Source organism: Stegodyphus dumicola, chromosome 4 (assembly GCF_044657685.1).
Source record: "Stegodyphus dumicola isolate Sdum_Otavi_A_Nest chromosome 4, ASM4465768v1".
Lineage (NCBI taxonomy): Eukaryota > Metazoa > Arthropoda > Arachnida > Araneae > Eresidae > Stegodyphus > Stegodyphus dumicola.
This window is the reverse complement of record NC_140771.1, coordinates 221,537,810-221,552,271: the sequence shown is the minus strand read 5'-3', so window position 1 is coordinate 221,552,271 and position 14,462 is coordinate 221,537,810. Positions and strand designations below refer to the sequence as shown.

The window sequence follows — 14,462 nt, the reverse complement described above, 5'->3', positions numbered from 1 at the left end:
ATATTAGTCTTAAAATGGCATTTTGCATTGAAACACTTAAATGTGTTGTATCACTTTTCAGATTTTTACCACCAAGTATATCGCCTTGCGTTATATTTCAAGAAATTAAGTAATGAAGGAACTGCATGAATGCATGTATGTTTCTCGCATTCTGAAAAAACAGTGGTACCTAGAGCCATCCAATTTTGAATAATATTAGTCCTCCATCCAAAATGGGTGCCTGGAAGCCTGAATTTTGAATTTGTTTTATTATTTGTTTCATTGATGAAATTTTGATTAGCAAACTAAACAATTTCAAAGAAGCAGTTACAACACTATGAAATAAAACATTTTTATCTCAAGTGTGTGAAACTGTCTGTTGGAAATTCTGAAGATATGCTGTTTTTGTCATTTTACTTGTTGAATCAAATTTTATGTGGCATAAGTGCCAAGAACATGGTATTTAATAAATAAATACGTAAAACATTAGTAATAAAAAGACAAAAAAGGTTCTCTGAAGCCATCTTAGGAAGAAAACAACATTGATCTGATAAACTGGTAAAGACTGAAAAAAAAAATAAAAATAAGGAAAATAATATGCCAACACTTCACGCTGCATGGGGAATTCTAAATGTATATTGCTATGCTGCTTTTAAAATTTTTGTAATTTTGCTGTTGAATTATATATGGCATAAGTGCAAAGGAAATGATGCTTAATAATAAAACTATAAAGACGAAAAGAAGGAGGGTTTACTAGGACTGTGTAGCAGCAGACAGGTAGACTGCGAGCTCAGTGAGATCATAAAAAATCTTAAATCCTTTTCTGTGATTGTTAAATCTGAAATCTTTTTATTTTAGTTTTGTATGAGATATTTGGTATAAGTGGAATTATTTGCCTTCTGTTTATTAAAAGATTAATTACTCTCGACTTTCTAGAAAAATAATTGTACAATGTCAGAAAATTAGATCATTCTTGAATCATGAAGAGTTTTATTTTTTTAGTTTTTTGTTTAGTTATATATTTTTAATGCCATGATCTTGGCTGACAGATATGCATCCGCAAAATCTAAGACTGAACTTTTGAAATAATTTAACAGATGTGTTTTCTGTTACACAGTGTCAGATACAAAACTGTATAATATTTTTTTGCTCTGATTTTCAAATCTGATTACTAAATTTCCTTGTTGGGCATTGCGTTTAAGTAACTCCTAACTTTATGTGTTTTATAACTTGCCTGAAGTTTTCAGAAGTGTTTTTTCTGAATGACAGAAAATATGCTTCTTAATTATAACTTTATTAATTTTTTTATTATGAAAATCCTTTACATATATGTACATTCATTTGAATTCTGGAGGAAATACTAAAGCATAAAAAGCCATGTTTTTAACCCCTCGAATTCTCTCTTTTAGACCTGAATTTTTTATTATAAAATTTTGCTTGCCTGTTATCTCACTCATACCTAAGAGCATAGAATTTTGTGTTGCCAAATCCTAAGAGCATAGAATTTTATGTTGCCAAATCCTAAATTAATCCTAAGAGGAACTGCTTTCAGAGCTCCAAAGAAACACTAAATATTGTAATTACTCTAATATTGTAAAACCCTTGAGCATGTTTAATCCTTTTATGACTTTCATGTATGCAATATATGTAAGAGGTGCTGATGAATAGTCATTTTTATTACAAAATAGAATTGATTTGAAGTACCCCCTTCCTACGAGTCTGTAGCTTCAATTACCCAAAATTGTGTTGTTATCCTTAAAATTTCAAGTAATGAATTTACAACACTGAAGTATATAAAATCATACTTTGGGAAAAATGAGTATTTTAAAACTAACTCCTACTGTGAGAGATGGAAACTGTACAGTTTTGTGTCTTTCTAAAATAATTCATTTAATTCTGATGTCAGCATCTCATCCTAATTTTTAATAGATAAAATTCATCAATAAGCCAAATTAGTTAGAGCCATTGCATGATAATGATAATCAAATTGAACTTTGGCATAGAACAGTAGCATCGATAAAATATTATGTTAAAAAAAATGTGGAGCCTGATGGATTAATTTTGACTATGTAAGCAGCATTAAAAATAATGTAATTACTAAAATAGCTTTCTATATAAAAATTCACTGATTAATATCCTCCCTCCTCATTTTGCTTCTTTTATCTGTCTAATTATTGTATGTTTATGGCAAAAATTCTCATTCTTCTTCTTGAAGCTTGGCTTTCCTTTGGCGCCTTATGCTCCAACTCAATAATTCTCATTATTCTCACATGGGGATCAAGTTGCATTTTAAGATGTAAATAGTGTATTTCTTTTAAAAAATATTGAAATACTACATTCCAATCAATAAAATGGAATAGTAATGCAATTCAGATTTGCTATTTTCACCATTTTAAATGTTATTGTTATTAATGCAAGACAGCAGATTAATGTTAGAAAATATGTTTTGCTGGTTTATATGATGGTGTATAGATTCATCATTTTGAAGTCAGCTTTCTTAGTTCACACTTATTAGATTCTATGCAAGTAATACAAATAGGTTGTTCAATCATTATTATTAGCTATTCTTTATGCTATTCTTTTGCTGCAGTGAGCTTTTTTTAGTAGCATTTCCACATAATTTTTCTTTTTAATCGTCCTTTATTTCAGGTAGTAAGTAAAATTACATGTTTTTAATTCTAGTAAGCTTCCAATACATATCAAGCCATCAAATTTTTGATCAAATTTTTTATTTTTATTTTATTTATTTATTTTTTGTTTAGGCATATATTTTTACTGGTTGTTTGCTTAGTGCTAGTCATTTTTAAAAACTTCCTAATTTTTTATATCTGCAAAAATCTGAAGTTTCATACTGCATATGTAGTTATTTGTCTCTAAAATGAACATTACAGAGAAATATTAGATATTAAAGAAAATACATATTTTTTAATTTTGAACAATATATGTAGTTTTCAAAATATTGAACAAAATATGCATAAAAAAGTATATAGTATACTCATCCATCAACACACACACACACACACACACACACACAAGAAAGTGTAAATAGGAAAGATAATGTTGGAGAAATGGGTCTAAAAATCTTTGTATCCAGACTGATAAACCTCTTTGGTTTTGGGAGAGCTGGTGATAAAGTTATTGAGCACTGTGTTAGTTTGGATTAATTTAAAGTATAATTAAGTAATAAAATATTTCAGTTAAAAATGTTTACATATATTTGGGGAAAAAATTATTAACAGATATTTTAATTGTCACTCTTACTGTTTGTCTCTTGTTTTCTATGAGTTATATGTTGAGATTTTTGTCATTAATAGGATTGTTTCATGATATCATTAAAATGGTTTTTATAAAATTTAAGATTACATATATTGCAGTTTATTTTAGAAACTTTTAATTGCTTTTTACTCTGAGTTTTAATATTGCTTGCTTATTTTGTAGGAAATGGGGATTTTCCAAATTTCCATGATTCAGATCTTGGTGATGATGATGTATTCATGGTAAGTTAATAATATGGCTGAAATTTTATATGGTTAATGAACACCAATATATAGTTCAAATTTTACTAGTGTATAAAAATGTTCCTTAATTTATTTGAAAGTCAAAAATATTTTCCCTTTTTTAATAGGCATTGGAGCTTCCAATAGATTCCAGATCTTCCTCTGGATCTAGTTCTTTCAGTGGTGGTTCATTTAGACCTGGATCTGGTACACCATTACAATATCCTGATGTAGGCTCTTCTACATCACCATTTACTCATCCTCATGCTAACCATCATCATCTTCATCGCATGAACTTCATCAGATCTCCACGTTATCCTGCTGGAATTAACCCTTCAGGGAATAACAATATTGGGGGATATGTAGCAGATCCTACCCAACGGATAAGGAATGAAGATGCATGGACAAAAGATATATCTCTAGCATCTAGGGATTCTAGAAAAGAATATTTAGATAATGATAAAATTGAAATGAGTGGAGATCTAAATTCTTATGTGCAGCTATCAAGAGACAAGAGTTCTAGAACTGAGCATGATTATTCATATCCCATTATGGATAGTTATAAGTCAGCGAACAGGGATACTCTTGGTAGCTTGAAGAAATCACAGTTTGATTCATTTAGCTGCCAGCCAGCTCCAAGACTTCCCATAAAAGCCAAGAAAAAGAAAGACTGGAGAAAAGATGGTCGTAAAAATCTGACCATGGCAAGGGCACAGTGTCGCCATTGCCTGGAGATGTATTCAGAGGAGGACAATCATCGTGGTAGCTGTGAATATGCTCCAGATCCTGTGTTAGCTTGTATCAGTGGAGCTTCATGTATTTCCTGTGCTCAGTGTATGTTGTACCATTGCATGTCAGACAGTGAAGGGGATTTCAACCAACATCCTTGCTCCTGCGACACTTCAGATGGACATTGTCCTAAAAGATGGACGGCTCTAACCCTACTCTCAATTTTTGTGCCGTGTCTTTGGTGCTACCTACCCTTCCGTGCCTGTCATAGGTGTGGAGTTCGGTGTGGTGTATGTGGGGGCAGGCATGACCCTGCCTGATAACCTATGTAAAGTATGGTTGATAAACCGATATAAAAGGTACTGAAATTTTGCTCTTTGACAAAGATACAAAAAGCATTATTTTATTCATTTGCCAAGAAAGTTTAACTTCATGTTGCCATGTTTATATGTAATTTTGGCAAGACTGGGTAAGTAAATGTGCTAAAGTATAGAAGTTGCAAAGTCACTGTATATTTGGGAAATATGCTGAAATTTAAAGCAAGGGCTTTAGGAGCTTTTAAATTTTAAGTGTCTTGAAATTATTTATGTAATTTTTTTTAATTTTGCTTTTTTACTTAAAAAGTTGATTTTTAAGTGATGCAAAGGAAAAAAATATTTAATTTGAAAGCAGCAATTATATTACTTTAAAAGGAAATGTTTCTGTACATTTACAGAATAGAACAGGAAATCAAAATACTAAATTGTTGCATAATTGTTAACTTTGTGTAAAAATATAAACATTTACTGAGACTGAAGGTACTTTATGATCGTTAAAAAAAGCTTTGTAATATATAAATGTAAAATAACTATTATGAAATTTCTTTTTTATATTGTTCAGAATTGTATACTTTATTCTTTTTAAAACAATAAACATTTAAAATAAATGTTTGTTACAAAATTTAAAAATTCATGTAGCATGTGAAACTAGTCACTTTATTTGATTGTTTACATTATAATGTAACATTTAAATTTTTATGCTGGTGGGCAAATTAACAATGAACTATTTGTACCATTGTCATTTATTTTTTAAGCATGACTAAAATATGGACATTTGTAATATAAAATCCATATAAATTATCATAAATTTAAAAGTGTATTTTTAAAATATGTGTATTCAAAAGATCTCAAGTTCAGTGTAATCTTTGAATTACGTGCAACATCCCTGTGAAAGTATGTGTAATATTCTTCAATGCTAATGTAAATGATAAACTGATTTCTTCATATATTCTGTAAAAATATTTTTTATGTTTTGTGTTATCTTTTTACCTGAAAGTCTGTTGTCAATTAGAAGCAGCTTTGCTTCTTTGTTTGGAAAAAAAAAAATAAAGTTGAAACTTTGTTTCGTTTGTATTTTTATCTATGACTCTGTTAAAGAAAATACAATGCAAAAACCTACCAAAATAAGAATAATAAAAAAAGTTTAAAAAATAAAAATTATTTCTATTCATGAAGAATACTTTCTGAAAGAGTTGTAGTTCAGCAAACTAACAGATTGTTTCACTTAATGAAATTAGTAGTTGAGGTGCTAAGATTTTATTTATGTATATGTTAAAAATAGAGATAGATATAATAAAAAACAAAGAAAATTTGGCTTAAAAATTAACTAATAAAAAACAAAGTGTTGAAAAATTTGGCTTAAAAATTAACTCTGCTAAAATACTGATGAATAATTTTATCAATTTAGACAACTTTATTCACAACTTCAGGATACTTAATAAAAGAACTGAGATTTGTGATTGAATTTGATGGAAAACACTATATATATTTACTGTTATACATTGGTGACCATCAGCAGTGTGGTCCTTAATTTTTATTTATTTTTTAAAATGTCATTTGGTGTAATGGAAAGAGAGGTGTCAGAGTGTACCAGAAAGCATGGTGTTGGTTGCCAATAGTTGTTATTGCTGTGAATAATGCTAAGCCAAATTTTGGAGTATTTAATATGTAAGGAATAGTTTGGTCAGATGACTGTGGTATAAAATAGTAAATGTTTAACATATTGAGCAAAAAAAGGGTATTTTTAAATTCCTTGCATGCTTGCTCTGTTTTACTAAGCAGTGTACTAACTTTTTTTTAAATTAGTCAAAGTATAATTTTTTTAAAGGATTTGGTTAGAAATCATAAATTATTGTGGTGAACTGATACTCTTGTGAAAGCATTTTGATTTGAATGTTTAAAAATGAAGAATTTGCATATGTTTGTACAGTTATTCTGCATTGAAATAAAATATAATAGTGTGGGTATGCTTTAAGTGTTTTAAAATTAGTAGGTATTCAGGGAATTTAAAATTACATACTTGTTACTATGACCTATTTCATAGGTATTGTTTTTAAACTGTGATTTTTATACATATATAAATATCTTGTATCAGAAAATTTAGATTAATAACTACAGCTCATAATATCAAACCAGCAGACTGGTTTAGTGAGCCTCTACATTTAGACTGGTATTAAGTGTATATGAAATGCTACATTTTGACAAAGTATTTAATGTTTTTTACACTATATTTTAATCAAAATCCAGAATTATAACAAAGTATACAGCATGGCCTTAAGGTTTCCCTACTGAAAGTATTTTGTAGCTTTATCCCAGAAACAGAATTTTTTCCATATTTGAACTGTATGCCAAAGTGAGATAATTTATGCAGAAGATGATGATAATTCCAAAAATCATTGATAGGAGAATACTATTATGATCAGAAAGTAATGGGAATGATTCCATTAAATTAAACACATTGATTTTCCATTTATTGGTCGAAATTTATTACATCACATTAAAAGTAATTCTTCTCCAACTATAATATATTTATGCTGATGTTTTTTCCACTCCACAAAACAGGTTTGAAAGCTTTTATGCAATACATTTAGGAATGACAGTGAACTTTTCCATTGCATCAATTGATTCAAAAGGGTGACCTTAAGCGGGGAAAAAAAATCATAGTATTATATTGGGTGAACTTAAGAGCTTGTGGAGACCTATTTATTGAATTGTTTAGCCAAATATTCATAAAGATAGCACTGAGAAAGGACATGCATTATCATGATATGTTCATGAGTATCTTGCCACAATTTAAGTCATTTTTAACAAACTGTTTCAAGTAAATGCTGCCAAGTATTTAAATAATGCTTTCTGTTAATAATGTGACTAGTTAGTAGAAATTAATGATGCACATTGAATGAAACCATAGCAGGCAATATTGACTTTTGATTGCTTTACATTGTCTTTTTTAATCTTTTTCCTTATGATGTGACATTCACTTGGTTGCTGAGCTCTTTCTGTATTAAAAAGGCAGATCAACTTTTCTTCACCAGTAATAATGTTTTTAAAGAATAAACTTTGACAAAACATCTACTAGGCTTTACGTTAAAATGACACGCCAAATAATTACCTTATCTCTTTCATATGAACTTTGGCAGCTGAGGAAGATGGCTCTGAAGTTAAACCATTGAAACTAATCCTGCAAAATTGACAAATATAACACTGATTCTTCTTGTTTGAATTCTCCAATAATCTACTAGGTTTTTTGAATGCATTTTTAGACAATTGGAAAAGAGTGCAAGGGTAGTTTCAAAATTATTTGACAGGATATAAATGCAGTAAGAACTTGCTCAATAATATGCTTAATAATTAAACATGCCTTGCTAAGTACTAAATCTCTTGACTTATCGATATGTTGTTAATTAGCAGAAAAACATTTCTATCTGGGCATTGTTCATTTTCAATACATTTTCTTAAATATACCACTTTTTTTTTTAATGTCAGATTTTTAGAAATATTTTAAACATTTTTTACAGCAGAAAGTCTATTAAAGAAATAAAATTTTGTGCATATTCTTTGCATGCTTCTGAAAAACTTTTGTGATTTCTAGTATGAGCATAATTTTAAATGAGTCATTTCTAATACTTTTTTATCCTAGTAGTGTATGAGGAGGCGCAAAAAGTAATATCCTTAGAATTCACAGAAAAAGCTTGTTTTTAATGAAAAAAAAAAAAAAAATGTTTTAAGGGTGGCTTTCAATATAAATAAAAGTCATACAAATTAATTTCTGGTGAGATGACAAACCAAACAAATTTAAGTGAAATGTGTTGATAATGCTGTATTGAGAAATGCAATCTTTTGCATGAAAATTATCCGAGTCTTAAGACATATTACATTCTGTTGTTAAAATACAGTATATACCAAAGAGAATGTTTTATGTGCGAAAATGGGCACAGCATTGACACCATCAATAGATAATTCAAGGTGCCAAAACACTTTTTTATGGATCAAATTTTTCTGCTCTGTCATTACCTTCTGGGCAGTTTCTTTTCACACAATGCCCTCTTGATAACTTCTGGAATTAATATCTTTTCCCTGTGCCTTGATTAGTATATAGTTGAAGTTTAGTGTGATTTGCATACATAACACTTCAGAATGCCTTCGGTAGGAAAATTTAATTTATGGCCATCCTGTATTAAAAATTAATCCGTTTAATTTGGAGTCTGATATTGTATTACATTATAAAACAAAGCTATTCAGGTTCCTAAAGTAGTTTATAAATATTTTTAATGTGCAATAATTATTGTGTATAAGCTACTTAAAGCATATTAGTGTAGTTAAAATTTACATGATTATACTGAAATTGGTCCACTGAAAAATTATATAAACAAGGCCTTTTTTTTTACATTATTATTTTAAAAATAATCTCATACCTATTGAACATTAGCATTACCTACTACTATTTAATTAAATATTAAATTTTAGCTTGCTTATTAAGACTTTGCTTGGCTTAGGAGATTTCTTAATAATTCAGTTGATTACTTAAAAATTATATACATCTTCCTTTCTCCACAAACAAATTAATTAAGTTCTATTGATTTCAAATGAAAGGATGGAAATATTATTTGAAATTTATTTTGTCAAGAGATTTTTGACACTGTTTTTATTCTTCATTTTTTTTTTTTTTTTTTATTTGGATCACTTATCTTCTCGTAAAAAATGGTTGTAAAGGATATTTTGCTTGTGAAACAATGCATTCTGTTGCAGCAAACCAGTATTTCCTCTTTTGATTTGCTTATTTTTTGCATATTCAAAATTTATTCACAATGAGAGTAATTTAAATTCCAGTAATTTTTAAAAACTATATACACTGTTTCTCATAATCTGGACTGCATTCACTTTATATACACAATAGCATCCAACTGGTAATGTTCTTAATTATCTCATGCAAATTTGGCCAAATTGTTAAGCTTATTGATAAAAATTTAGATGTGGCATTTTATTTGAAACATGTTTTCATAGGTAAGCTTTTTTTATTGTCTTCAGTGATCAATGTAATTATTCAGATTTGTTAAAAGTTTTTGTAGTAATTAATTGAAGCCAGCTTTTTGTTTATATGCTTTTCTGAGATTAAAGTAGTATAATTTGAGAAACATCATTCAAGTTTTAACATAGTCCTAATCTTGCAGGGATCTTAATAGTGTTTCAGATTTTTTGTATGCATTTACAGATTAAAGTTTTTTCAAATGAACACAGTTCAGGTTTTTGAGATTAAACATTCTGTAAGAATGAATTAATGCTATTTACATTAAATCTCTTAAATTAATAAATTTAACAGTTCTAAAATAGGTGTAAAATTTCTAAAAATATCATTTGAATAAAATGTTAGATAATTTCATGATCTTCAGTTACGATTTTTCATCATGATCAAAATAGCATAATTTGTAGTTATAAAATGTATCAGTTGTTAGACCCTGTGATGCTTCTGCTTATGGCATGAAAAATAATTTTAAGCATACTTATTTTGCTTGCATGCCCTCTATAAAAGTTACAAGAAGAACTGAAAGGTCTTTTTTCAGGAAACTTTCATAAAAAAAAAAGAATATTCAATTCAAAGTATTTTAATAAGTTTTGTACTTTGTACACATAGTAATATATAAAATTTTTGCATGTGCTCGCTGTGATTATATACTTTTAAAATTCTATAATTATTTTTAAAATAAACATTCAAAATGTATTGATTTTATTGGTGTTCAATAAACAGTCTATCAAGTAAATAATATATTAATAATTTATGAAATATATTTTTACTAGAAAATTGAAAATATCAGTTATGATGAAGAGTGCAGTTACTTCACTGGAAAATTTTAATGAATTTGACACAAAAATGAAAATATAAAGTACGTATTTGGTAAACTAGCAGTAAATTAGTAACACTTTGAAGCATTCGAGACGAATTGCAAAATATATTTTTAAATAGAATTTTTTGATTTATTAAGAGTATTAAATATCTTAAAAATTAATTTTTGCAAAAAAACTGAGTTTTTGTACAAAGTAGTTAATATTCAGTAGTACTACTATAAACACCTTTTGATTTCTAAAAATTAATGGTAGTCTTGACTGTGGTTCAAGAAAAGCAGTAGACTTAAAATTATCATTTTTTGTTTCCATATCTACTTACAATTCTATTAAATTTCAACTAAGACATTGTTTTAATGATTCAAAATTTATTTTTTAATGATTTCTATGATTAAATCTCAACAAACCATAAAATCGGTAAACTGCTTAAATAGGTTTTTTTAATGAAATTGAATAATTTTAGCATATACATTTTAAAAATTCTTTACAAACAGTGCAAGATTCATCAGATGCCATTAAACAAAAATGTGACCCAGTGGCAAACATCAAATGGTCCCCATCCTCTCTTTCTCAAAAAATGGATATCTGCAAAGTATCAGATTTGCTCTTTACTTTTCTGTTGTTATGGCATTTTTCTACTCACAGTATTGTATATTAAAAGTATTATTTAATAGAGGCACATACAAGTAAAAATATATTGCATGAGAATTTTTTCCTTTGCAATTTAGAGATGCTGAACAATTTTGAGTGCAAAATATTTATACACTAGCATTATCACCAGTGATTGTTCTCAAAGATCTTATATGTTTTAAATGATCCATAAAGTAATATGCATTAAGATGCTTTTTACTAATAATGTCCTTGTGAGTAGTGATTTCTTATCTTAAATTTTATGTATATATATATATATATAAAACCTGTTGAATAACAAAATTCTCAGTATTTTATTCTACTTCATATTTCTAACATTACGATAAAGTGAGATGCTGATTTTAGGTTTTCTAAAATTAGTTACATTTAATGAGTAAATTATTTTTTATTAAAATTTTCTTCCTTACTATATTTCAAATATTACATTGGACAGGAAAGTTTAGTATCTATTTAATTCTCTTTTCCTAAATATAACTATTCTAAAAATTAAAAAATCAAACAATTTCAACTTCCACGTATAAAAGTTAAATTTTCAAAGCAAACCTATATGCCTGCTTTGTTTGTATAATAATGACAATATATATAAATTGGCTTTGATTAAAAAACAAGGCTGTATTATTGGTGAATATGGATACGTAAATCTTGATCTAGTTCTCCTAATTTCATTGTTAACATAAAAATATGTAGATAATCATAATTACAGGAAAATAAACCTATAGAAAAGGCTTGTTTAAATATGTTTGGAAGGACATATGTAAAATTAAGATCTATCTTATTCTTTTACATTTATGAATAAGTAATATTTTTCTTTTTTGTATTCATGGCATACAATCAGTAAGGAAAAGTTTCACTCTTCTTTAAAAAGGGAAACTTCTGTCAAATTTCCTTAAAATAGATAATTAACCTTTTTTCTTAATTCAACTCTATTATAAATAAAGCCTGATTTTAAAGTTCAAATAAATAATGCTTTTCTGACATTAATTATCTATTATTCCATAACCATTCCTAAGATTTTTTCTGCCTTATGTGCTCATAATAAATAATATGCTTGAATTCATTTAATGTAACATAAAAACAAAGTGATAAAAAATTATGTACTATTTAACCTATTAAAAGCATTACAAATGTAAGAAGCAAACTATTAAAAGGAACCATTGTACATGTACTATATGTATATTTAAATGAAAATATTAATTTGCATACTTGAGCTGCAAATGATGATATTTTCTTGTTACTATGTATATAATAATGGTGGCTAGAAACTAAAGGTGATAAAAAGTATTTGTAACTGGAAGTCAGTGATTCTGAATGTAGAGTAAAATACATATGTAAATATAGTATGCATATAACACCTATATATTTAAAGAGTATAATTATATACATCATTATAAATATTAGTAATAATTATTGGAATATTTTTCAAACATTAACATCATTTTAACTGAAAAACCATATAATTATTTATAAAATATTTTATTTGACAATTCATTGATAGTGTAAAACGTTTTAGCAATATGAACTGACAACATATGTGATGATAAACTTGTATGAAAAAGTTGGAATCACGAATATATTGTAAAACAAAAAAAAAAACAAAAAAAAAAAAAAAAAACTAATTTTTTGATGACAAGGCATCTGTAACATATATATATTCTTGTAATTATACTATGCTATATGTATTTAAATGAAGATGTTTATCTTTGATGTTATTAAAAGCTTCTTGGATATTAAAACATGCTCACATTGGAAGTACTGTGTATATATTTCATTAAAAACATATCTGGAAATAAATGACATTATTGGCTAATTTGTGTATATATTTTAACATGAGAGACTGCTTAAATGTTAATAAAATCTTTACTTTTCATTATATATTTATATGGTACACAAAAGTAAAAATGCAGTTAAACAGACTATAGGTTTTGTACACTTTACATTATTTACATAATAAAATATCAGCTAGAAAAGTCACTATTAGCATTCAGCATAGAGCCATACTTCTGAAGCATTTTCTGTTGCACATATGAAAGGACTGTTAGATAAGCTTCTTTCCACATTTTATTAGCTGAAGATGCTAACCTTTTTGAAAATAAAAAGCGGTGTTTTAAATCTAGCAAAAACTGATATAATATTTTATAAAAATAAGAGCAATAGTTAAGTGCGATTATATAACACATTCAGCTAGCAGTTGATTTTCACCTTCCCTGCATCGAAAAGCCTAATAGTCTGCCCAAAATTAATTATTACATTTAATTTCAAATAGCTCAACAACTTTTGTTTTGTTTTACTCCCTTTAAAGAACAATAATAATTGAAATAATACCAAAATTTTATTAAAGCTAAGTCAGAATCCACCCTCACCCCCCCCCCCCAAAAAAAACAGAGAATGTGGGGAAGCCTTTAAAAAAATCAAAACACCTTGATCGTGCATTGCACTGCATATATAGATGTGAAAAAAACTTATGATTGCTCACTGCCCACAAACGCAACTTCTTATTTATCATACAGAGTGATTAGAAGCTTGAAGCCATTATAGCTCAGTTCATGCATTTTGGAAAGGTAAAAGATAGATATATATTATAACATATTTTTTCTTGATACAATGCTTAGTTTTGATTACTTTGTTTCAGAATCAACTAACTAAATTGTTTTCAGTATGCTTGGTCTAGCAAAAGGTACTGAAGAGAAAGACGATGAAAACGAGAATTTGGTATCATGAAATGGCTACAAGTCTTCAGCATTCTTAAAATGTGACTCTCTAAATAAATGATGATAATCAAATAGCAAAGCTGTGATAGAAATTAAATTGAGCACTATTTTTCTATCTGTATTTCAATGTGTATCATGTCAGGAAGAGATTGATTAATTTTATTCTCAGTCAAGTAAAGCCCGTTCACATGCAACACTTTTTTGCGCAGCCACCATTTATATTAGGGAGAAATAAGGATATAAAGCAGTTTCCCCTTCAGGACCGGTTCAAATGCACATCGTCTTCCACCCCTCAACCCGTAAGCCACTGCGAACAATGAATGATGTCACAAACGCAGATCGGATTTCTAATGTCTGCTCACAACTTTTTTGGCATTGTTTACTATTGCTATCGAATGCCATCAGAGTTTAACTCTTTAATTAACTAAAATACACTTAAATTAATTTAAAATGCAATTTATATACAAGAGGAAATGGTTAAAAGAAAAAAAGAAATCACATATATTGCTGAATGGTTTTAAAAAATGTTTTCTGGCTGTTAAAATTTCAAACTTTGCTTTTTGAAAAAAATGAATAAAATGACAAATTAATATTATTTACATTAATTATAAATGTTTTAATACTGATTATAAACATTTAAGAAAATATATAATTAGTTCATTAAAATTGTTTTGAACCTGTTTTATGAAGATTTTAAATAAAAGCTTGTAATTTATGTTTATATTAACCAAGTGAATAGC

The 14,462-nt window shown here is 27.7% G+C and overlaps 2 protein-coding genes across 9 annotated transcripts in view; one reads left to right on the top strand and one right to left on the bottom strand.

Annotated features, from left to right (window-relative positions):
• Window positions 1–5,592, top strand: part of LOC118181966 (sprouty-related, EVH1 domain-containing protein 2-like) — a 339,980-nt gene extending 334,388 nt beyond the window's left edge. For 4 of the 5 annotated variants that reach the window (XM_085816020.1, XM_085816017.1, XM_085816019.1 and 1 more), the window contains 2 exons: window positions 3,418–3,476; window positions 3,605–5,592. In XM_085816020.1, coding sequence (XP_085672146.1) covers window positions 3,418–3,476; window positions 3,605–4,525 — 980 coding nt within the window. In that variant the 3' untranslated portion in view covers window positions 4,526–5,592. The remainder of the gene's footprint in view (window positions 1–3,417; window positions 3,477–3,604) is intronic. The other variant, XM_085816018.1, reaches the window with a different exon arrangement.
• A 5,191-nt stretch (window positions 5,593–10,783) lies between these two features.
• The window catches only part of Rev1 (Rev1 DNA directed polymerase), a 95,318-nt gene continuing 91,639 nt past the window's right edge, over window positions 10,784–14,462 (bottom strand). For 3 of the 4 annotated variants that reach the window (XM_035351213.2, XM_035351211.2, XM_035351214.2), the window contains one exon: window positions 12,853–13,093. In XM_035351213.2, coding sequence (XP_035207104.2) covers window positions 12,970–13,093 — 124 coding nt within the window. In that variant the 3' untranslated portion in view covers window positions 12,853–12,969. Of the gene's footprint in view, window positions 10,949–12,852; window positions 13,094–14,462 lie in introns of those variants that run through there. The other variant, XM_035351212.2, reaches the window with a different exon arrangement.